Source organism: Macrobrachium nipponense, chromosome 24 (assembly GCF_015104395.2).
Source record: "Macrobrachium nipponense isolate FS-2020 chromosome 24, ASM1510439v2, whole genome shotgun sequence".
Lineage (NCBI taxonomy): Eukaryota > Metazoa > Arthropoda > Malacostraca > Decapoda > Palaemonidae > Macrobrachium > Macrobrachium nipponense.
The window spans coordinates 66303071-66327474 of NC_061091.1; the positions used below are offsets into that span (position 1 = coordinate 66303071).

Genomic DNA, 24404 nt, shown 5'->3' on the forward strand with positions numbered 1-24404 from the left:
AGACAAACGAGAGTGATTTGCAGGCGCACGCTCATAAGTAAACCCAACCTGCTTGTAGTAGAAGTAAAACAACTTTGTTAACACAAGGTTATCGAGACGCATTATGTTGTAGTTAAAACGCATTCCCGAATAGACAGACGATGTTGGAACTTGGAGGTCAGCTGACATGAAAATAGCGGAATCTATCGACGGCCTTTATCCTGCAAGCTGTCTAGCAGCCCTCAGCAGATGGCCTCTAATAAAGATTCTCTATTATCTCGTTGATTCAACTTTTATTTTATTTTATTTATTTATTATTATTATTATTATTTTTGCTTTTCAAATTCCCCAAGAAACCTGATAAGATATATTAGCATCTTTGTACGTTAATCTATTCTCTATTCTGTTAGCTATATACATAGCCGTTACACAAATAAATCACTGGCGTGATTTATTTTCAAATACCTTGGAAATGTAACACACACATTTACGTTTCTAGACAAAATACTAAAATCTAGGCTCCAATTACTACATCAAATTTCTGAGACATGTCAATTAACTTCTCCGAATTTATACGGAAAAGATCAAAAGACCGTGAAACTAACCACAATAAGGATACTGTATCCAAAAATAGATAGACGCTCAAAGGGGAAATATTCTTAAAAATGGCGGTTCCCCCTGAGATGTTACAATTTCAAGCAAAGCATGCAAGGTTCATTTTGGAAAAGGCTAGATCATAGTCTAGCCACAAGAATCTATCGAAATTCGCATAGATCATCAGGTAAATAAGTAGACGGCCGCACGAAAATATCATTTGATAATATCATTTGTCCACCACACAACGGAATCCCAAGGAGCGTCCGCCATGTTTTAGTGACGCGTAGATAAGCCAAGGTAGCACCGATCATAGTCTAATATATCGAAATTTGCCTAGTCTCATAGAACATCGCTTGGAAACAACTAAGTTCATAAAAAAAAACTAAAGTACGAATTCCCAGATGGAAACATGGATTTCATGACCTTGAAAAACCTCCTTTGTCAAAAATATCCTTTGGTTAGATGGAAACATACTTGGCATATGAGTTCAGGCAGGATACGAAACGTGATTTATCTCACCTTTTGCCGCGGAAAATAAAAATCTAGGGCTGATGATCCTGGGGCGATTCGAACGGCGGAAATAGTTGACAGATCAAAAGGTTTCTGATTTCAGGTTAAAGTACTCATATATGTATGTACCCGTTCATGGATTCTTTCAATTAGCATTTCATAACTGATGGGAATTCCTTGTGACCGTAAGACATTACATAATATTGTTCTGTGGACGTTGTCCAATGCTTTCTTGCAGTCAACAAAGTAATATCATGAAATTTCAAACAGGAGACAAGGAAATTTTGCTATATACTGTATTTTTTACCAAACATGAGGATTTTGCACCAAATACACGAGATTCCTTAGCAGAGAGTTATCAAGCGCAGGTATTCACTGTAAATTCTCTTCTCTCATTCTGACAACTAAATGGAAATTTTGTATTGGTTTGTTGCAGTAAGGCTTAGTTCATCTGAAGCGTACCCACATTGCAGCGAACCTTGAACTAACCTACTGTTCGAGGTTAGCTTTTGGTTTGCTACAAAAATAACGTTAGCTGTATGTTGCAGGAACGTTAGTCGACAAACCAATTTCAAGATGTTAGGACAACGTTGTTTCAACGTTATGTGATAACACTACAAATTGTCATTGATAGTATCGATCTGCCCCATTAAATACACTCTACAGAATTTGATATATTTCCTGAGAAGGTTATTATGTTACTTGTTATTGATATTAGCATTTACATAATACCTACGTTGCTGCAACGTTAAACTGACATTGTATGACAACCTTCTTCCAAGTAGTGGACTTAGTGCTATTCGACTTGCGGGGTATAAGGTCCACTTTACCACTGAACATCATTATTTCCGTAAAAAAGCCGCTGACATTGCTGTTATAGACTCTGATGTCAATCATAAGAAGTTTTTATTATAATTAAATCGAGATTCAAATTTCCCGCGACAGTAGTTCAATGTTTGGCCAAAAACGAGTAGTTGGCGCACCGAGTTTATGGCGGGAATTACAACGAATAGCTGTAGCTGGCGCACCGTGTTTATGGCGGGAATTTTGTTGTTGTTTACAGGTAAGGAATATGTTTTATTTAGCGCATACCTATTACATGCATTAAGGCCTTTATAAACCAACAAACAACAACAACAGAAGCCGTGGATGGGAGACAGCTGCAGCCACCAACATGAGGAGTTCTGAGGTCACAAAATAATGTAGACCAACTACTGATCATTTGGGTAAATCTTTACCCTGTAGTTTAGGTCCGTATCGATTTCGATATACTATATCTTTTGATTTTCCATTGTTTATCAATTTGGTTTATTGTTGATATGCTTTGAAAGTCTTCGGAAATTCGTTATCTTCTTTTCACCGGAAATAAGAAAGAACAAAGATGTCAATTAATAGGCTGGTTTTGTCCTTCAGAAAAATAATCATCGGACAGTCAGTCAGTCAGTCAGCGTTTCCTTTCCATACAGTACCAAGCATAACACTCAGTGGGGTCTTGGGTGAAAACTATTTGTTCCCACAAACATACAGGTACGGGGAATGGAATATGGGGGCTGCAACCCCCATCTAGGACTAAGTCAGTGGGGGCAAATGTTTCATCTGGTAAGGCTAGGTAAAAAGTGTATTCGAACTGGATATTGGTACTGTCTTTGATTGGTACGGCAGTGAATTGCGCATGCGCAAGCCTTTGTTTACCGCCTCCTCGAGTCCTCACTCCTCAGGCATATCAGTGACAGCAAGAAAAATGGCGACGGAACAGCATGAACCGTGGAATAATACATTAGTTTTCGCCGAAAAACAGATGTTTTCAGCATTAACGAGCTGTAAAAAGTCATAGACATCTATGAAGACTCAAACTTTCAAAAATTGTATATACTACGTAGGTCACGAACGATCGAATCGGCCCTGAAAAGGGTAGATCTATGGTACTTATCTGCGGTGGCCTAGACTATGGCAGTTGCAGTTTTTCTATGCAGTTTTACCTACTGAACAAGAATTTTAAGTACTATTTATTCGGACGACTGTAATTCATTCCGGTAATTCTTCAGAAGCAATCCGCACTGGATATTAAAATAAATAATCACCTACATGGAAAGAGCATGTGAAAAGCAATATAAAAAGTAGTCATTATATGAGAGATTGAACGGGGTGGAATTAAATGAGCTTGATAAGTTTTTACCTCGAATTTTTCCTAAGTCGGGAGAGGTGTTTCCTCTATGGTAATGTTTACTTTTAATGAGCCCTCTAACTTACTTTTTTTACGCAAACAAAAGCAGTTCCAGTTACTCATTATTGGCTGAGAGGTGTGACATCGTTATGACGTCCGGGTTTCATAACCAATTACGAACGGCTTTAGTCGAAAACTAAGTTTCACTAGCATTTCAGCGGAGTAATAAAGTTACCTGTCCAGTATCCACTGGTATCCTTGTTTGACTGAATACTCGAATAATGAAGCAAAAACCGGTATTTAGTCTTCCTGTAGCTATGGCAGAGGCAGTGGTTGGCCCCTGTGGCATTAATTTTGACAGAGACCTTCGATTTCCTACCGATTGTTTGCAGTGCAATGTGGGTTACGTGAATTTTATCATTATTTGTCTAGTGGTGGTAAAGAAGTTGTGATTGAATATGCTCAAAGACAAAGACATAATTTAATTCTAAAGCAAAAAAAACTGCGAATGTTGTGGAGCTATTTGTCGGATCGACTACAAAAGGAACGCCTTTAGGTGTGATCGCTCTGTAGTGATGAAAGGACATGGGCGTAAGCGATGCGACACCCAAATCCATCCGCCACAGTAAGTAGCCTTATTGTAACCCCTGTGGCTAGTGCGCACAGCGCAACATTACCTCTTGTCAGTACATGTCGTGCTTGCCAAGAATCTTTAAATATGCGGATAAGGCGCGAAGCGCCGTTCCGCTACGGCCTTACTGACAGCACACACAAATCGATCGTCGCGGATATGTAATCGCTCCCTACTTTGTTTGTTGTTGTTTTGGTATCGCCGCCATATTGGTTTTGGTGTTCTTCTGCCGATTTCGGTCTGCGGTCGAGTGGGCCCGCGAATCTGTAGGTGCTCCCAATTATTATTATTGCTGCAAAGCACTCCTTCCTGGTATTTCCCCACCCAAAACCCCCGATTCCCAACTGGGGGCCCCCAAGCTTGTTGGGTGGAAAAGGGGGTTAAAATAACATTTCCTCAAGAAAACAAGATTAGATTCACTGAAAAACACCATTAAACGAAGGATTGTTAATTGTCTTTTAGAAACTGGTGATGTGGCTTGCTTCTGAAGAATTACCTTAATTCCCCAGGGGCCAGTACTAAACACGGCAAAATACATTGGACGCCCCAATCCCTAGTGGATGTCCTGTCCGCGGTTACATTCCTTGCAGTCCGTGGCCCCTCCGTGCGGACTGCTTCTGTAGAAATACCGCCGAACTCTGGTCACATAATGCAGTATGATTAGCAAATGGATACAGCTAACTGCCGTACCTACAGCAAGTCAAGAGCGCAATACGGCACCACTGACAGAGTCTGCCATAACTCCCAACCACACTATGTTATTTGTACGGCAGGAAGCCTGAAATTGACGCATGCGCAATTCACTGCCGTACCACTATCTAGCGCGATCGGGATACAGCTGCCGTACTAATATCTGGTGCCAAAAGTATTTGGTTATCTTAGCTTCTTTCCGTAAGTAGGCTCGTGTGGTGGTGATGAAGGTTACCTAGGTAATTCTAAGCCCTCATTCCACGGTAAAGTAGACTGGCAGTTGACGTTTTCCTACGTTATTTTACTTACTGAACAAGAATTTAAAGTAATATTTATTCGGACGACTGTAATTAACCCCCAGGGGCCAGTACTAAACACGGCGAAATACATTGGACGCCCCAATCCCTAGTGGATGGCGTATCCACGGTTATGTTCCTTGCAGTCCGTGCGGAACTATTCTTTAGAATTACCATGCAAGAAACGTAACCACGAATACGACATCCACTAAGGATTGGGGCATCCAATGTATTCCGCCGTGTTTAGTACTGGCCCCTGGAGGTTAATTACAGTTGTCCGAATAAATATTACTTTAAATTCTTGTTCAGTTAGTAAAATAACGTTGGAAAACGTAAACTGCCATAGTCTACTTTACCGCGGAATGAGGGCTTAGAATTACCGTTACCTATAGCAAAAGATAACAACAGTAGGAAATGAAGAATATCATGTTTCATGCAAGGATGAGATGTACTAGCTTACCTAAATTCACTAAACCTCACCTCCTAGCTGGGTGCTTCCCCCCCGCCTTTTTCTTACCTTATTAGCCCAATTGGATACATGGTCCTTGCTGATGGTTTGCGATACTGCCATCCCAGTAGTTTTCTTCATTTTTCTGTGTAAAAAGTTAAGTAACCATAAATTTCTGGTAGATCTAACGTATATGAAATAGTAAGTTAAAAGCTTTTTTATATATTAGGCTAGATTGAGGCTAGGTTAAGAAATGTTTCATTAGGTTGTCGTTTTTACATACAGAAAAATTAAAAGATAAAAAAACTGCTGGGGTCATCTTTACTTGATATGAAAAATTTCATGCTTTACCGTATCTATGTTGATTTTTTCTTTGATTATTAAGCCTTTGCAGACGTATATTGAGAATAAGTTTCATGATTTATTGTGTTTTATCTATCTATCTATCTATCTATCTATCTATCTATCTATCTATTATCTATCTATCATCCTATCTATCTATCTATATATAAATATGTATGTATGTATATATATATATATATATATCTATATATATATATATATATATATATATATATATATATATATATATATATATATATTAAATATTAGATATATTACACTGAATATGGTAAGAGGTGGGTGAGTTTTTATTTTCAAGGGAAGAGTTAGAAATGAATTTCTGTCGACAATATTTCTAGAATGTATAAAAAGTAGTCAGTAAGTGAGGAGATGCTTCGAATTATTATAAAATATTGATTACAGTTGTCACTCACTGCCAGAAATCCAATACTTTTGTTATTGTTGCCTCTAATATAGGACTAGGCCTATTGCACACTCGCCTATAATGTTTAACCTAACCTGTCACACTGCATATCATTGAAAGGACAGGAGGCTTCAGACCACGAGAAAGGTGTTGGCAAAAGAGAAATTAGACCACCTAGACTTGCTGAGGTCACTGATGAAGAAGTTGTCAACAAGAGGAGACAAACTAGCATTGCAAAGAGAAAGTATCCCATCCTTACTTCATATGATGACTCTCCGGAAGATGACGGTCACAGCCAGAACCTCACTTACCCTATTATTCAGGTACGTGTTACTAGATAGTGTATTTTCACTAGAACACAGCTAAAGTGTATTTTCACTAGAACACAGCTTAGCTATGAAAGCCATAGACACATACTATCTTGGACATTACTTGTTTCTGATTAATATTCGACCTGGGTTTAAAATTTTACATTTGTTTGCTTTAATGACTTTATTGAACTATCTTAGCCAAACTTTTGAATACTGTAAATATGTCTGAAATTGTATATATTATTATTATTATTATTATTATTATTATTATTATTATAGAGGTTAGTGTATTGGTGCAAATAACCTTGATATATGGCATGGTTATGCATCTTTTATATTTTATAGTAAAAATGTATTGCTCTATATTTGTATCTTCTACCCTTTTCCCAATCCTCTCATCTTATCATCCCTATGATTTTCCTCTCCTCCACAGTTGGACACTTGTAGTTTAGGCTAAATACAATAGATAGTGCAGAGAACATTTGTTTATTTCAGAGGAAATTGGTCTACTTGATGGTCCTACTGAAACACCAAGTACTACTCAGTCCTCACAAAGATTTGATCTCTCTGTTGGTCCTACTACAAGTACGACACCTTCAACAGAGATTGCAGAAGGTATATGATTGTGTGTTGTCATGGGCTAGAGCCAGTGCTGTTTGTTGAGAGTGAACAATGGTTAGAAATATATAGAGTGAATATTAGTGTGTAAAAAATAGGTAATGGCAAATGCTAAGATAAGTAATATTACAGATTCACCTTCAAGAGGATCTACCTTGTCAGTTGGGTCTTCAGTCACTGACAGCTTGTCACAACAGTCACACAAGTCCACAGGAACCAACAGGACGTCTTCAAGAAGACTTGACTTCGTGAAGAATCAACACTAGCAGGACAATCCGTTTCCTTTCAAAGGTTATTATTTTTATTTGATTTATCTTTTTGAGTAAGCAAAGACTAAGGAAGCAGTTAGAGATAGAAATTTTGATGATGACCCTAGAGAAAATCCAAACCAGCTTTTCCCCACCTTTCTGACTTCTGCAGAGGAAGTGGAACAGTTTGAAAAAACATTCATAAAAGCCTTATAGAAAGTCAATGGTAAGCATTATATTTTTTTATACTGGTACCCATTTACCTATTCGTTGATCAGCATTATTTTGTAGGGTTTAAGACAAAACTAAAACAGGTTGTCAATACAATGACACCATTTAGCATTAAAATGAAGTCAGTATTATAGAGCCTTTAACAACAATGACTACAGTTTTTCCTTTTGAGCAACTAATATTAGTTTGTTAAATGCTGCATGGGATATCGTTTCATGAGTTTTACCAAATACACTTTACCTTCCCATAGATTTATCTGAACCCTCCCCTCATTATATTGCAAATCGTGGATCTCTCTTTTTTTTTGTAGCCTGCCCTAATGATTGCTTCATTTATCTTGTCAGTTTACTGAGCTGGCTTCAGTGTATGCAAACAAAGATGAGAAAACAGTGACCCTCTGAGGGGTCATGAGACACCTCACGACAAAAGAATTAATGGGAGAATATTCGTTGAAGGGATCAAGAGTAAAGAAGAAAACAGTCTCTTTGATATTAGACTACAAGGATTAATTCTTGGTAAGTATTTATTATTTTATTTATCATTTATTAACTACATTAAATTTTCAAATAATGTTCGTGGTACCTGCATACTTTTGGGGTGCAATATTCAAGATTTAGATATGTTTTAGACTATTTGTCCATCACTGATTGCTACTAACCCTCTTCTTGCACATAGCACAAGGCCACTTTCCAATAACCACAATGGTCCCTCACCCACAACATTGATCATAAGCAAATAGTTTTACCTACATTATTCACTCATAAAACTTTGGACTCCAGTCTAATCTAGCATTTCTTGCATTTATTTTTAGCTCCCCACAATTAATACCAAAACATATGCATAATGCCACTCCCCAGGCAACCCAGATCTAGATCTCTTAAAGGCCTTCAATTGATATCGCCTCCATATTCATGATAAACAGGTTACAAGTACTAATATACTAATATCAGTAATAATATTTTGTTACACAATTAATTTAGACTTATATTAAGCTTATGATCATGAATTTAAGGTACCATTCCACATTTGGAGAGGCAGAAGGTGGGTATCAGAAAACTAGTTCAATGCTGTATCCTAGTCCTCCCTTTTACTTATTGAGATGTGTGATTGTTGTGTCGGGACATATGTGTCAGAGTTGTGTGATTGTTGTGGTATGGATGTTGATGTCTGTCTGGGTTGAATGACTGTATTTCCTAATATTGGCTTTTTATATTTTCTTATTGTTTTCTTTATACCTTTCCATTTTCGTTATTTATTGATTTTTTTTTTGGCTATTCTCACTATTGTTCTCTTTACATACTTCATATATAATTTTTTTTCTTCAGGTGTTGCCAAAGGATTTCTGCCCAAACAAGATAAGGAAGCTGACATCGTGATAGATGGCACTATTCCTGCCATCCTCAAATTTGCACCACATGGGGAAGGAGGCTTAGAAGTTGAAGTCAAGATCATGAATTCTTGTGTAAATTGATAAGTATCTGTACTATTATATACTACATTTTATAAGTTAAGTTATTTTCTTTAATTGGTTACAGTACAGTAAAGTGTCCCCATATATAAATGTATTTGTCCAACGCCTGTGGAATAGTTAACTGAGATATTGAAAAGTTATGTATTACCCTTGTGGACAGAATTATGAATAAATTTTTAGACTTAATATAGGTTAACATCATGGGTATATCAATTAATTCTTGGTCTCCCTACACTCGGAGTGGGAGTAAGGCACCATAGAGAATAGTGATTTTTTAGGCTAAGGTGTGCAATAATAAAAAGGTTCTACATGCCATATTCATGTACAAATTGTGTAATTATGATATCTAGTATTTCCATCTCTTTTTATGGAAACACATTTTAAATAGCTTAAGTTCTGAACTGTGTGGAGTGATTCATCATATGTTCTTTCCACATGTCCATCCCTTGATCTCAGATGACTGTTCCTCACCCCTCACACCTCTCCCTAACCTATTCATAACTCTAGGTTAAACTACCTTCCTTCAAATGTTCCCAAGAACTTCAGCTCAATCACATTTGTCAACTTTTTAGCCTCTCATACAGTCAAACAGTCACTGGCATTCCAAACCTTTTTATTCTTAACTTGCTCATCTTGACACTTTTAAGCTTCCAAAACTTTTCTGCTCTCCATGGAATGTCGATCACCTCCTTCAAAATTATCAGGAATGGTGCCCACTGCTTCCATCCTCTTTCCATTCAAAACCATTTGAAACCTACAACCCATGTTTTCCTTACTATACATCATATTATTTACTCCTATCAACAGTCCCCCTCTATTTGTTTATACTATACACACATTCAAACGTTTCACCAGTGCCTTCACCTTTTCCTTAAATGTCCCACATGAATACAATTGAAACTCAAACTAAAGCTATTAAAAATTAAGCACTTGTCTCCTGTCTAATCCCTGTCTTTCTGTGAGGGTGAGTGAGCCTGGTACATTCATATAGTGTTCTCGGAAGTCCCTCTACCTGCTATGTAGTTGCCACTATATGTATCTCACTGTGTACTTTTATACTTTGTAGAATAAAATCGGGTAGAAAAATAAATTTTATATTTTATTCACCTGCAGGAATGATTTTACTAATAAATAATATATATATATATACTATATATATCTATATATATATAATTTAAAAAAAAAAAAAAAAATTAATTATAAAATTATATATATATATAGTATATAATGATATAAAATACATAGGTTGGCTGATAGTTACTGCTTGGTTCGTTAATGGACAGAACTAACCTTTTGTTAACTTTACCTCAAAGTTAGTTTAAGTTACTGAACTAACGTTGCGCCAACGTTACGTTAGTTTTTAGTTTGTCCCCAACGTTGGGTATAATTCTGCCGTAACATTGTGCTAACGTTAGGATAACGTACTTTGCAATGGGGTTATACATTAGCATGAGGTTATAATTTTAAAATTTCACAATCGCAACACTTAAAAAATCTTATTAATTTGTTAAATGAGGACTCTGTGCCTAATCGCTAATTAAAAACATTCATTTTCTCACGGATTTTTTTCATACAAAGAAAAATAATGCATAGCTATATTTATATATATATATATATATATATGATATATATATATATAAATATATATCTATATATCTATATATATATATATATCATATATATATATATATATATATATATATATATATATATATATAAGGCAGCATTCGGATGTTCGATCAGCACATGCCATGCACTTAATTATTGCTTGTTAAGTTTTTATACTGCCACAAGAAAAGTCCTAAAATCAATTACTGTAATGTAGTCTGCAAGGTATATGTGTTTTTTTTTTTTTTTTTTTATAGTATATACGTAGTACAGTACCTGCAAGTTTTACACAGTAAAAGAAAAAAAAGGACAGGCTCAACTCGTATCTAGATTATAGATTTCATTAGTTTGCGTACCTTGCTGAGCCAAAGTGTGTGTGAGAGAGAGAGAGAGCTCGAAAAGACGACCGGCCGGATGGCACATGTAACTCTTTACACTAAGTTGGAAGGGTGTAAGTTATTACTGATACATTTATATATTAAAATCCTAAGTGGCCCCCCTCCCCAACCCCCATGAAAGATTTCTAGATCCACCACTGTACCCAGAATGTTATTCTTTACGTTCACTGAAATGAATTATATTGTAAAAAGATTTAGAGACAGCATTTGATAGAAATACTATTCTTAATTTTTTTTTTTAGGATTCTTATCTTTTCTACCCTGAAAAGATGCACTGAATAAAGATATCAAACATAAGGGTTTACATAGTTCTAACACTTTATTTTACCTAGTTCACAAAAATTGGTAAATACATCACTCATATTGTATCTTCTAAATGTAATACTCTAAATGTTTATAAATGAAAATGATAAGTAATGATTAAATGTGAACGCAAAACATAATTTTGAAAAAAAAAAAAAAAACTGTTCTGGCCTCTCTCTCAATCAGCCAAATTGGCAATCAACTTTAAATAAATTCTCAATATTCTGTAACACGAATACTAAAATGTCGTTCAATTTTCAACAACAACAGTTTTTGAAGCAGCAGCGACTTCATCCTTGTTTTATGGGTTAGAAACATGGTTAACAAATGCGTTACAAAAAACCAATACGTATTCAGAATCGTTTGGTAAAAAGTCTTCTAGATGTAAAGGTAAATAACAGAGCCCACCGTGGTCTTGCTATAACTGCGTTGTTCTTTCCAGAAATATTTGAATTCGGCTGAACAGTACTATATGGAACTTTTGAATAAAAAAAGTCAATGTAACAGTATTTTTCTTTATCGAATCTTCCTTCACTTAAATTATTGGAATCACGGTCACAGTTCCTGTGCATGATATATATATATATATATATATATATATATATATATATATATATATATATATATATATATATATATATATATATATGACATATAATTTGCCCTCTCTTGGAAAATATGCTGCGGCCGCCAATGAGTTCTTCATATTTATAAATAGGCTAATGTGTGACTTTATCTTCTGTTTTATGTTTCTTCAAATACACTTTCTCTTTTTTTCAAACATTAAGTGTGTTAGGACTTGATACTGATTATTTACGTGACTACGTTTTTTTCTAAAGTTCCGTTTTCGTTTTTTTATAATCTTATAGGCTTATGTTATTTGTACTTGACGAATTTTTCTTCGTAGGCCATGTATTTGCAAGAACAAAAGAGATTACCTATTGTCTACTTTGTATAATTTGTATTGTCTCTTTGTGGACAAATTTGTACTAATAATTGTATATGTTTGTCAATATAATAACTAACTAACTACTTGTGATAAAAGCACTACTGTTCAGGACGAGTCACACGTACGATTTGATCAATTGTCCTGTCAATACCATACTAGGCATAAATATCTAAACTTGGCTTATGAGTCTCTGAGTACTTTATTAAATGAAAATGATAATATTGTTAATTTGGGTACATATGTTTATGAAGTTCTTCATATTTACAATTAATGTTCAGCTTTGTCTTCTGTTTTATGTTTTTTCTTCAAATAAACTTTCCTTTCTTCAAGCATATTGGGTCAATGTAGGACTTCATTGATACTGATATGATTCGATGTTTATGAATGAATGATTTTCAGAAAAATGATAGTTATGAGACTACGTTTTTCTTTAAAGTGAGTTCTTTTTTCGTTTTTTCTAATCTTATTTGCATATGTTATTTGTAGTTGATGTATTTTTCTTTGTAGGCCATGTACTTGCAGGAGCAAAACCGATTACTGTCTACTTTGTATATTTTGCATCATATCTCTTTTTGGACAAACTTGTACTAATAGTAGTATATTTTGTCAATAAAACAACTGACTAACTAACAGTGTGCATGGAAGAATGAAATAACAAAACTCCTGTGTCGAATTCTAAATTAAATTCGGCTACAAAAACTTCGTTTACACCATCACTTAACAAGCTTCTAATGCCATTTACACATAAAAACCAACAAATTATACATTAAATTAAAGCTGAGAATTTTACCTTTAGGCGATGTCCTAACATTGAAAATATATTTAGAGACAAGTAAGTTATTGAGAGTGATTTCGCGAGTTCGGGTTTTCTTCAAATTAACAGCTGTTTATGCGATTATAGACATGCTCTAACAAATATTGGGACTTCAAACGCCATTTACATATAAAGAAAATCGAACAAATGATATATCAAATTAAAGCTGAGAATTTCACCTTTAAAACAAAGCCTTAATATTAAAAATATCTTTGGAAATAAGAAAGTTAGAAAGGGGAATTCCGTGAGTTCCGAAATTTCTATGATAGGATTCCAAGGAAAAAACCTGGCCCACAAAATATTAGATCTCAGAATTGAGATATCCTGAAAGAGCCACAAATAACAGTTGAAAGGAAAGCCAGTCGATAGAGAGTCTCCCGAATATTTGAAATGGCACCCAACCAAATCCCGTGCAAAACTCACGGCCAAAGCAGCAGCTGTTTCAAATCTCAAAAGTTTTTCGTCTTCCTTTGGAGTAGCCTACAATCCTGAGATTTTCATCCTTTCTTTCGATCCGCAAATTTGTCCATTTTTCCTTCCCGATTCACTACGATACGTCCGGGACTTTTCTGTGATAGAACTTTTCCTACTGATAGGTACCAAGGATCAAAATGCTTCATCATTTTGCTTGTCTTCTTCCATTTCGGAATAAGAAAAGAATGTCTCAATCCGTCTCCAGTCTGCACAGACGCCGAAGACCAGAAGGCATTTTCACAAAATAAGCATAAAACAAGTGAATGTGTGAGATAGAGAGAGGGTGGGAGATCGTGTGATTGTGTTTGTATGTGAGCGTGCTCACTAATGTGTGAATGTGAGTGTGAATGCTTGTGTATATGTTGGGTTAGGATGGAACAGGGAGGGAATTGGAATGAATGTTTGAGTGCTTGAACTTTCTCTCTCTCTCTCTCAAACTCATATTTTTCTTTTTTCTTTTCTCTTTGCAGATGTACTAAACCGACCGAAGAGGATATAGGACTGGAAGGATAGACTGGAAAGATAGACTGGAAGGATAGATTGGAAAGATAGACTGGAAGGATAGATAGGAAAGATAAACTGGAAGGATAGATTGGAAAGATAGACTGGAAGGATAGACTGGAAAGATAGACTGGAAAGATAGACTGGAAGGATAGACTGGGAGAATCTAGGCAACAAGAGCGACCTGAAGACTACCAGTCCACAACCAAGATGCGTAGGTCCACAAAACAAGTGAGAAGTAGGTTGTTCTTTGGCCTAACCGAAGAACACCGACCAGGCCAAGCCCAACAAGATTGGCCTAGGCCCAACAAGAAACTGAATAGGAAGCTGGCGAGCGACTGGCGGTTGGGGGGCCGCTGGTTGTTCTCTGGCCTACTTCAAGAAGATCGACCCGACCAAGACCCACCAAGATTCACCTAGGGCCGACATGACACCCAATAGGAAGCTGGCGATCGACTGGCGGTTGGGGGGCCGCTGGTTGTTCTCTGGCCTACTTCAAGAAGATCGACCCGACCAAGACCCACCAAGATTCACCTAGGGCCGACATGACACCCAATAGGAAACTGGGGAGCAACTGGCGGTTGGGGGGCCGCTGGTTGTTCTCTGGCCTACTTCAAGAAGATCGACCCGACCAAGACCCACCAAGATTCACCTAGGGCCGACATGACACCCAATAGGAAGCTGGCGAGCGACTGGCGGTTGGGGGGCCGCTGGTTGTTCTCTGGCCTACTTCAAGAAGATCGACCCGACCAAGACCCACCAAGATTCACCTAGGGGTGACATGACACCCAATAGGAAGCTTGGCGATCGACTGGCGGTTGGGGGGTGGGGCCGTGGTTGTTGTCTGGACCTACTTCAAAGAAGATCGGGACCCGACCAAAAACCCCACCAAGATTCACCCTAGGGCCCCGACATGACAACCCAATAATAGGAAGCTGGGCGATCGGTAAACTGGCGGTTGGGGGTGCCTGGCTGGTTCTCTGGCCTACTTCAAGGAAAGATCGACCCTGGACAAGATTCACCTAGGGCTGACATGACACCCAATAGGAAGCTGGCGATCGACTGGCGGTTGGGGGGTTACTGGTTATCTCTGGCCTACTTTCAAGAAGATCGACCCGAACCCAAGACCCACCAAGATACACCTAGGGGCCGACATGACCCCCCATAGGGGAAAGCTGGCGATCGACTGGCGGTTGGGGGGTGGGGGGCCGCTGGTTGTTCTCTGGCCTACTTCAAGAAGATCGACCCGACCAAGATTCACCTAGGGGTGACATGACCCAACCCCAATAGGAAGCTTGGCGATTGCCTACTGGGGCGTTGGGGGGCCCGCTGGGTTTTTTTTTGTTTCTCTCTGGCCTACTTCAAGAGATTGACCCGACGAGACCCACCAAGATTCCCACCTAGGGCCCCGACATGACACCCAATAGGAAGCCTGGCGACGACTGGCCGGTTTTTGGGGGGCCGCGGGTTTGTTCCTCGGCCTACCTTCAAGAAAGACGACCCAACAAGAGAAACCCCCAAGATTCCACCTAGGGGGCCGGAACATGAACCCAATAGGAAGCTGGCGATCGACTGGCGGTTGGGGCCCGCGGTTTGTTTTCTCTGCCTCTCAAGAAAAGATCGGACCGACCAAGGAAAATCCCCACCAAGATTCACCTTGGGCCTTGACAAATGACCCACCCAATAGGGAAAAGCTGGGCATCGAACTGGGGCGGTTGGGGGCCCCCCCGCTGGTTGTTCCCCTCTGGGCCCTACTTCAAGAAGATCGACCCAACCAAGACCCACCAAGATTCACCTAGGGCTGACATGACACACAATAGGAAGCTGGCGATCGACTGGCGGTTGGGGGGCCGCTGGTTGTTCTCTGGCCTACTTCAAGAAGATCGACCCGACCAAGACCCACCAAGATTCACCTAGGGCCGACATGACACCCAATAGGAAGCTGGCGATCAACTGGCGGTTGGGGGGCCGCTGGTTGTTCTCTGGCCTACTTCAAGAAGATCAACCTGACCAAAGCCCACCAAGATTCACCTAGGGGTGACATGACACCCAATAGGAAGCTGGCGAGTGACTGGCGGTCGGGGGGCTACTGGTTGTTCTCTGGCCTACTTTAAGAACACTGACCTGAGGAAGACCACCAAGATTGGCCTAGGCCAAAGAAGACAATGAATAGGAAGCTGGCGAGCGACTGGCAGTTGGGGGGCCGCTGGTTGTTCTCTGGCCTACTTTAAGGACACCGACCTGACGAAGACCACCAAGATTGGCCTAGGCCCAATAAGACAACGAGTAGGAAGCTGGCGAGCGATTGGTGGGCGGGGGGCCGCTGGCTGTTCTCTGGCCTACTTCAAGAACACCATTCTGACGAATACCACCAAGATTGGCCTAGACTGGAATTAATGGGGAGTTTATTATGTTTATTATGTTCAAGGTTAGCAGTTTTTGTAAAGAATGCTCTAAGTTTGGGTAATGATACCTCCCTCATATGTTGGACTGATTCTAAAATAGCACTTGCTTGGATTCAAGGAGACCCTTGTAAATGGAAACCCTTTGTAGCTAACAGAGTTACTGAAATCCAAAGTATAACTCCACCTAGCTGTTGGCATCATTGTTCAGGAATTGACAACCCTTCTGATTTGATATCCAGGGGGATGTTAGGTGATCAGCTATCGGCTAACAGTTTATGGGTAAATGGTCCCTCCTGGCTATCTGAACCTTTGTATTTTTGTCATGAAGGTAAACAATTGTTTTCTACTATGGAAGAAGCTAATTGTAAGGACGATATGACTTGTGTTGCTCTCAGTTTAGACACATCTTTGTTTGAATTTGATAAATGGAGTCACTTTAGTAAAGCTCAGCATGTAATGGCTTGGGTTTTGAGATTTGTACATAACTGTAAAATGCATGTAATTAAATGTTTGGGAACTTCAGGCCCACTGACTTCAGATGAATTAGAGAAGGCCAAAACTAAAATGATTTATTGTGTACAGACAGGTCTATCCCTCGGAAGTTAATGCTTTATTGAGAAAAAAACCTATTCCAAAGGGGTCAAGTTTGTGTAAATTGGATCCTTTTCTAGATGAGCAAGGTTTATTGAGAATTAAGGGTAGGCTTGAGCATGCAGATTTAACCTATGAAAGTAAACACCCAGTAATAATACCCAAATGTCACTTTGCTAAACTACTTGTCAGCTTTCAACATATATTTCTTAAACATGCAGGTGTTTCTTCTATTATGTCTTTCTTAAGAAGTAGTCTTTGAATAATATGAATTAGAGTATTAGCAAATTCTGTCATCAAGAAATGTGTTAGATGTCACAGACATGATTCAAGGGCTTGCAGTCAACCTTTAGCTCCTTTACCAGAATTAAGGGTGAAGGCTGCACCACCATTTACTGTAACTGGTCTCGACTTTGCTGGTCCTCTATTTTGTGCTGATTTTGCATCGAAAAAGTTCTATATTTTGTTTTTCACGTGTGCTGTAGTCCGCGCCATACATGTAGAGCTTACTGACTCCATGAGTGTCTTTGACTGTATGCTTGCAATTCGCAGATTTATTGCTCGTAGGGGCCTTCCATCAGTGCTGTACTCCGATAATGCTAAGACCTTTGTTGCATGTGTCAGTGAATTGCAAAAGGTTTATGGACACCTGTCTCCCCACTGGAGATTTATAGTTCCAAGGTCTCCTTGGTGGGGAGGTTGGTGGGAACGTTTAATAAGATCAGTAAAGTCTGCTGTTCGAAAAACTTTAGGTGGTAATTATATTTCCAGGTGTGAATTAGAAACGACCTTACATGAAGTTGAGGCATGTGTAAATTCCAGGCCTTTGACTTTTGTTAGTGATGAACCTGATGCCCCTGTCCCTTTATCTCCCTCTCATTTTATTATTGGGAGAAGTACAGGTTTTCAAACTCCGGTGAACAGTGACCCTTCTTGTATTTCAGCTAAGGATTTAAGTGATAGAGAAATCTTAAGAAGGCAGATCTTAAATAAGTTTTGGAATGGAGCAATGATTATATCAGGAATTTACCTTGTGTTGTTAAGGGTTTCACTCCAAATTGTGACCTAAAAAAGGGCGATTTAGTGTTAGTGAAGGAAGATAATTTGCCCAGACTGCATTGGCCCTTGGGTGTGATAGTTGATGTATTTCCAGGCAAAGATGGACTTATTAGAAGTGTAAATGTAAAAACTTCCAAAGGGGTAATTACCAGGCCTATACAAAGACTACATTATCTGGAAATTTCAAGTTTTGACTCTGAAGCTATAACAGAAACCATAAATGAATCCATGCCTGAATCCCCTCTTGAGAAATCTAAGCCTGTATTCCCTCTTGAGTACTCTGTTGAGAATCGCACCCGATCGGGCTGGATAACTAAGGTCCCTAAGAAACTAGATTTGTGATCATATAGGTTTGTATCTAGATTCACATGTTTATTCAAGATTTGTAAGTCCATTTTGCTATGAATAACATTTATCCTAATTTATTGTTTATTTTTGTCTCTTAGCAAACATCAGTTTGATTTACTGCTACAGAATCTATTGAAATTACTGTTAAATTTTAACTTCCTATTTGAGACAAATTCCAGTGTAACTTACTGTATGTTATTGGACTGTACCTTGTTCATTATTATGTTTTCTTTGTTTGATAGGAGTTATGACTCCTATGGTGGGGAGAATGTTGGAATTAACTTTGTGAAAGGCTTTACTTGTTTATTTAGTTGAGTATGCCATTTAATTTGCTGTTTCAACGTTTTCTTTATTGTCATTTGAATTATGAGTTTTATTAAATAATCTAACTTTATTGAAACACTGCATTATTATTAATTGTATTGTGCTGTTTTAATTTGAGTGATTTGCCTTTGTAATTGTTGAGTAAGAAATTTGAGGATAAGTGATTGTTACTGTTTTGTGATCCTGTAAGATTTTCCGATGACTTCTTGTCATCGTTTGCTGTAAGAATTAAACAGAATACAGTTAGAAACAGCGGCGTCACCACCCGGCTTTCCTTTCTCAACCCTTCTTGGATGTTGTTAGTCATATATTAAGAACAGTTGGTAATTCTCCAAAACATAGTAGACAAGCTTGATTTGATAACTGCTATATCCAATGTCAAGTAATTTTTATTTATTGGCTATCTACCTATTTACTGAAAAAAAAAAAAAAAATAGCCGGTACCGTATTTTGGCTTTAAACCTTCACCAATAATTATTGTCAGAATGATGACTTCATGAAGCTCCACCCACTTTGTCCTCGTTATAATTCAGAATAACACTGAAGGCTATCATGGTCATTGTTGGATTAGAAAATTTAACTTCTGGCAATAAAAACTCATTTTTCGAGTAGTTGTAAGAAGTGCTAAATGATCCTCAAGAATCCCAGCAGTTGGCCTAAACGTTTAATTCATGTATTACTATTACTACTGTTGTGGCACTACTGCTACAGTAGTATTACTACGCTAGCACAGATTCCCCACCCACATCTATGTATTGTTCCACCATTCATAAAGTCTTTGTCATGTTTTTTCACAGTGCAATAAGCCATGGCCTCCTCAGAAATTAAGTTTAACATTAGATGATAGGTTACAAGTCGTAAGACAAATGCAGTTTGCAACCATGGGGATAATTCCAAATCCTGTTAGCCATTCTTGACTGCAATGGGGTTCAGAGCCGATGGAACAAGGTGAATGAGTTTCTGTTTGGTGGATGGGCGGGGCAACAAAATGTCAAACGGTGTTTGCCTTGCTTATGTAATGAATGTTTTTCGACTCTTGGCTCGTAATCATTGGCCATGGCGTCGGCTAGATAATTTTTACTCTATAAAAATTAAAACTATCGGGTTTAGGTTATTGATAATGCATACAAAATTTGTGTGTGGTTGTAAAATATACATAAGTCAACTTTCAACTTTTGATAAGGAGTAAAGTCCAAAAAACCATGTTACAGAGGCCCTGAATCTCATAGTAGCTCAAAGTTCCAGTGAAACTGCTTAGTATTTGTACAGTAATCAAAAGCTTTCAGTTTTATCAGTAACCAATATCAATTTTTATTTGAAAGTCTCTTCAGAACTACAATGTCACTTGACGTAAAAAGGGAAAAAATTTTTCAGGTTAGAAGGATCATGTATCAGTAGTAATTTTATGCTTGCATAGACTAGCGTAAAGGCATGCTAGTTGAAAAGTGGTAGATTTTTATCTGTGAAACGTTTTGGGAATATCAAACCATAGATTTACAAAAGCTATTTTTGCTTGTCTTTGGTAGGTCAGGGGTAATGAAAAGTAAGTAACTTGAGTATCTGGTGCCTTATAATTGTTGGTAATTATTTGCTTTGTTAGTCAACTTTTAAAGAAGTAATTTTTACCATAGATAATGTTTATAACACTGAATTGCCGAGCTCCATTATTACCATATACAATCATGGTGTTGCTGCTCTACATATTGACATTATTTTTGGTTGTGGGTAATTCATAAATTAACCCACACACCAGTCTGGCAACTGTCTTGACCTTTTTAGTCAGAGACGGGACATGAACTGGATCATGAATAGTGTATGTGGTTAGTGGGATATGAGGCTGAAATCCAGTAAAACAAAAACACAATTGATAGACTTTGTACAGATCTTCCACCCCATCCTTCAGGTGGATGGGTCTCTGCTGAGTGAGTGATGCTCAACTATTCTAGGTATAACTTGTCTACCTATCATCTTACTTTTGAGGGAATCCCAATGAAAGTTTTGGCAAATGCTGTGTGAAATTTGGTTATTGTTCCCAGGCCTAATATTTATAACTGGCAAAATCAGTGCAATCTGTTTTAGATCATTTGTTTTTCCTTGACCAGAGAAGACTGTTCTCCAGTGTGGATTTCTCCTGCCCCATTTAACTCTTTCAGATAGAGTGGTTCATGGTGGTAGGTTTTTGTGTCCTAATATTAGTGGTTGTGACTAGGACCATTGACGGATACGTAGTCACTTCTGTCACTTTTTCACAAGTTTTATTTTAAGAAGAGATCGCTCACATTCACAATTGATCTCCGATCCCCCTTTCCTGTCCAGAGCAACCAGGTTCACTGAACAGCAGCACCAGTATGTAGTAAATGTACATCACTGCTGAACTTCTCAGTTCCACTGGTCTTTTATTCATCACACTGTTGGACTGAGGATGTTGTGCTATTTGGAACTTCAAAAGTTCAAGCAAAGATGCAAGACATTGCTACAATAATAATATAATTTTTCTTGTATTGTAATAACTTTCATCTGTCCTAATAACTGATCTTTCTGTATTTCCCATTACCCTCTGCAACTTCTTTCGAATGAAAACCATATTCTTTATAAGCTTGAATTTCATATCAATAGGCCCTTTATCAGCTTGTTCCATATGAATTGGGTTCATCTTCTGAAGAAGAATAATGATGTTACAGGGATTATGTCGACTGGAGTAGGTTAGGCGCGATCATCCGATCTTTGTTTGAGGCTTATGTACAGTTGGATCTGGTTCTGGTTCAAGAAACACTTGAAATCCCAGGCCAATTGGAATGGTATTCACTATAATTGTAGCATAGATCTGAATATTATTGTGCATTAATGGTTGCCTTACGACTAATGTAGAGAGGATTCCTTCCAAGATCCTCAAGCCAAGTAGGGGGTTAGTGTCATCAGTGCACGGTGCACTGTAGGCATTACTTAAGGTTATTTTCAGTGTCCCTTTGGCCCTTGGCTGCAACCACTTCATTCCTTATACTGCACCTCCATTCATATTTGTTTTTCGATCTGACCCTTTGCATCCTTCCTGTTATTCACTGTAACCTGCTTTCAATTTTCCTCTCAGCACAGTGAAAGCATAGGTCCCAGTGCTTGACCTTTGGGCTAAATTGTTTACTCTGTTCTATTCTAAAATGCTCGAAGTTATGCCTTGGCTGTAAGCTTGAGTGCTTTGGAAAAACAAAGCAGCTTGTCACTTATGGAAGAACAATCCATCAGAATTTGTGTATGTAATTTCATCTAGCTTCAGTCCAGTTCGAGTGGGTCTAGGAGAGCATAAAATGAGGGTGTGGAAATCTTGCTGTAGTGGAGTTAAACATAAGTGGTGAGTTTTTTGGAGTCAAATTTGCCTCTCCTTTTAAAAGTTGATGGAACTGCTGTTTATTGGCCCTAAACAGAAGGCAGAAATTTTGGCCAGTCTTTGAGCAAAACGGGGGAGTATGTTATTCTCATTTTAAAATAAGTTTTTAAATATACTTACCTGGTAGTTACATATATATAGCTTAATCCCGCCGATTCGTCGTGCGCACGGCAGAAATTCAAAATTCGCGGCTATCGCCGATAGACGGTCAGGTGATCATACCTGTACTCCCTCTATCCAGGTATCTGGAACCATTCCCATTTGTCCTCAGAAATTCCATGCCCCTGTTCTCAGAGGGGAGGAGGGAGGGACCTTTATATATGTAACTACCAGGTAAGTATATTTAAAAACTTATTTTAAAATGAAAATAACATTTTTAAATATCTAACTTCCCTGGTAGTTACATATATATAGCTGATTGACACCTTTGGTGGTGGGTTAGAGAACCGCGACACCGTTGGGAATTCGTAAAATTATTAATCGCTACAAATTAGCTGGACTAATAATCTGGTTCTTACCTGATAAGGAAGCTGGCTTTAAAGTTTTCCTGCCTCATTAGCCTGCATTCCTTGAGAGACCCAGCGATCCACCCAGGGGGCTGTGTAGAAAGTCTCTGTGGGGCTGTCAGACGGTCCTCGACCTTAACCTGACTAGACCACCACCCTTGCTATCCCGGCAAAGCCATGGACAATGAGCTGACCACCTGACCAACTAACACACTAAAAAACACTAACTTAGACTTGCATCCCAGACTGTGGAAGGTTGCGACAACCTTCACAGACAACCTGTGATGCCAAGTTCAAAGAAAAGCAAAGGGGGTATATAAAAAAAAAGGTGGAGGGTTAGAGCAGTAGCACCTTCTCCAACTACGGCGCCGGAGGCAACGTACGGACCCAGGGAGCAACAATCTTCATATTGGGTCTGTACCTCTTTGAGGTAGCAATCTGCGAAGATCGACTTGCTTCTCCAAAAAGTCGCTTCTAAAATAGCCTTCATCGACTTGTTGTGTCGATACGCCATCGAAGTCGCCACAGCTCTTACTTCGTGCGCCTTGACTTTGAGGATTGGGAAGCTTTTCTCATCACAGTTCTGGTGAGCTTCCCTTATCAAGTCTTTGATAAAGAACGCCAGTGCGTTCTTCGACAAAGGTAGTGAAGGCTTTTTTACCGAACACCAGAGATTGTCCGTCTGTCCTCTTAAGTGTTTGGTTTTCTGTAAATAAAATTTTAGGGCTCTCACTGGACAAAGTCCTCTCTCCTTTTCCTGTCCTACTAAATGAGACAACCCCGGGATGGTAAAGGATCAAGGCCATGGATGAGAAGGATTCTCATTTTTGGCGAGAAAACCTAGTTGCAGCGAGCAGACTGCATTCTCCCCACTGAAGCCTACATTCTTGCTAAAGGCTTGCAGCTCTCCTATTCTCTTGGCTGTTGCCAATGCAACCAGGAATAGAGTCTTCTTGGTGAGGTCCTTCCATGACGCCTTGTCGAGGGGTTCGAACCTACTCGAAGTTAAAAATGACAGGACAACATCCAAATTCCAAGCGGGGGTTGGATTGTCTTTCCTTTTAGCTGTCTCGAAAGACCTTATGAGGTCCGAGAGATCCTTGTTTCCTGATACGTCAATGTTCCTATGACGGAAAACGGATGTCAGCATACCGCAGTATCCTTTGATGGTAGAAACCGCTAGTTTCTGTTGGTTTCTTAGAAATAACAAAAAGTCTGCTATTTGAATTATAGAGGTATTGGAAGAGGAAATGTTTCTAATCCTGCACCATTCTCTAAAGACGTCCCACTTAGATTGATATAATTTGATCGTGGACGTCCTCCTCGCTCTTGCAATTGCTCTCGCAGCTTCCCTCGAAAAGCCTTTTGCTCCTGCCAATTTTTCGATAGTAAAAAGGCAGTTAGATTGAGAGTGAGGAGATTTTGATGGTATCTCTCTAAGTGTGGCTGTTTGAGTAGATCGCTCCGTCAGGGCAACGATCTGGGGGTGTCTACCAGCCATTCCATCACCTCCGTGATCCAGGATCTCGTGGGCCAAAACGGAGCTATTAGTATCATCCGGGCGTTGACCGATTCCCTGAACTTTTTCAGGACTCTGTCTAGGATCTTGAATGGGGGGAAGGCGTACGCGTTTAGTCTTTCCCAATCCATGAGGAAAGCGTCCACTGCCACTGCTTCCTGGTCTGGAATTGGTGAGCAATAAACAGGTAGCCTCTTTGTCTTCTGCGTCGCAAAGAGGTCTATTGTCGGTTCTCCCCATAGTTCCCAAAGCCTGTTGCATAC

General features: G+C 38.8%; 1 protein-coding gene across 5 annotated transcripts; it reads left to right on the forward strand.

Moving 5' to 3' along the window:
* The first annotated feature begins 1804 nt into the window (after positions 1-1804).
* LOC135205727 (uncharacterized) lies at positions 1805-10030 on the forward strand. Of its 5 annotated transcripts, none has more exons than XM_064236815.1 (6): positions 1805-2149; positions 6202-6404; positions 6888-7007; positions 7143-7301; positions 7834-8004; positions 8815-10030. In XM_064236815.1, the coding sequence occupies exons 1-4, from the start codon at positions 2077-2079 to the stop codon at positions 7260-7262; spliced, it is 516 nt and encodes a 171-aa protein (XP_064092885.1). In that variant the 5' UTR covers positions 1805-2076; the 3' UTR covers positions 7263-7301; positions 7834-8004; positions 8815-10030. The 5 variants fall into 5 exon arrangements, 4 of the variants coding, with proteins under 4 accessions (XP_064092885.1, XP_064092883.1, XP_064092882.1 ...); XM_064236813.1 differs by having other exon boundaries at positions 6207-6404; positions 7143-7484; XM_064236812.1 differs by having other exon boundaries at positions 6207-6404.
* Positions 10031-24404: the final 14374 nt, after the last annotated feature.

Coding starts and splice junctions, on each gene's coding strand:
- LOC135205727 (XM_064236813.1), top strand. CDS start 2,039: ATGTTTGGCCAAAAACGAGTAGTTGGCGCACCGAGTTTATGGCGGGAA. Junction 2,150..6,206: donor AATTTTGTTGTTGTTTACAG/GTAAGGAATATG, acceptor TTGAAAGGACAG/GAGGCTTCAGACCACGAGAA. Junction 7,008..7,142: donor TTCAACAGAGATTGCAGAAG/GTATATGATTGT, acceptor GTAATATTACAG/ATTCACCTTCAAGAGGATCT.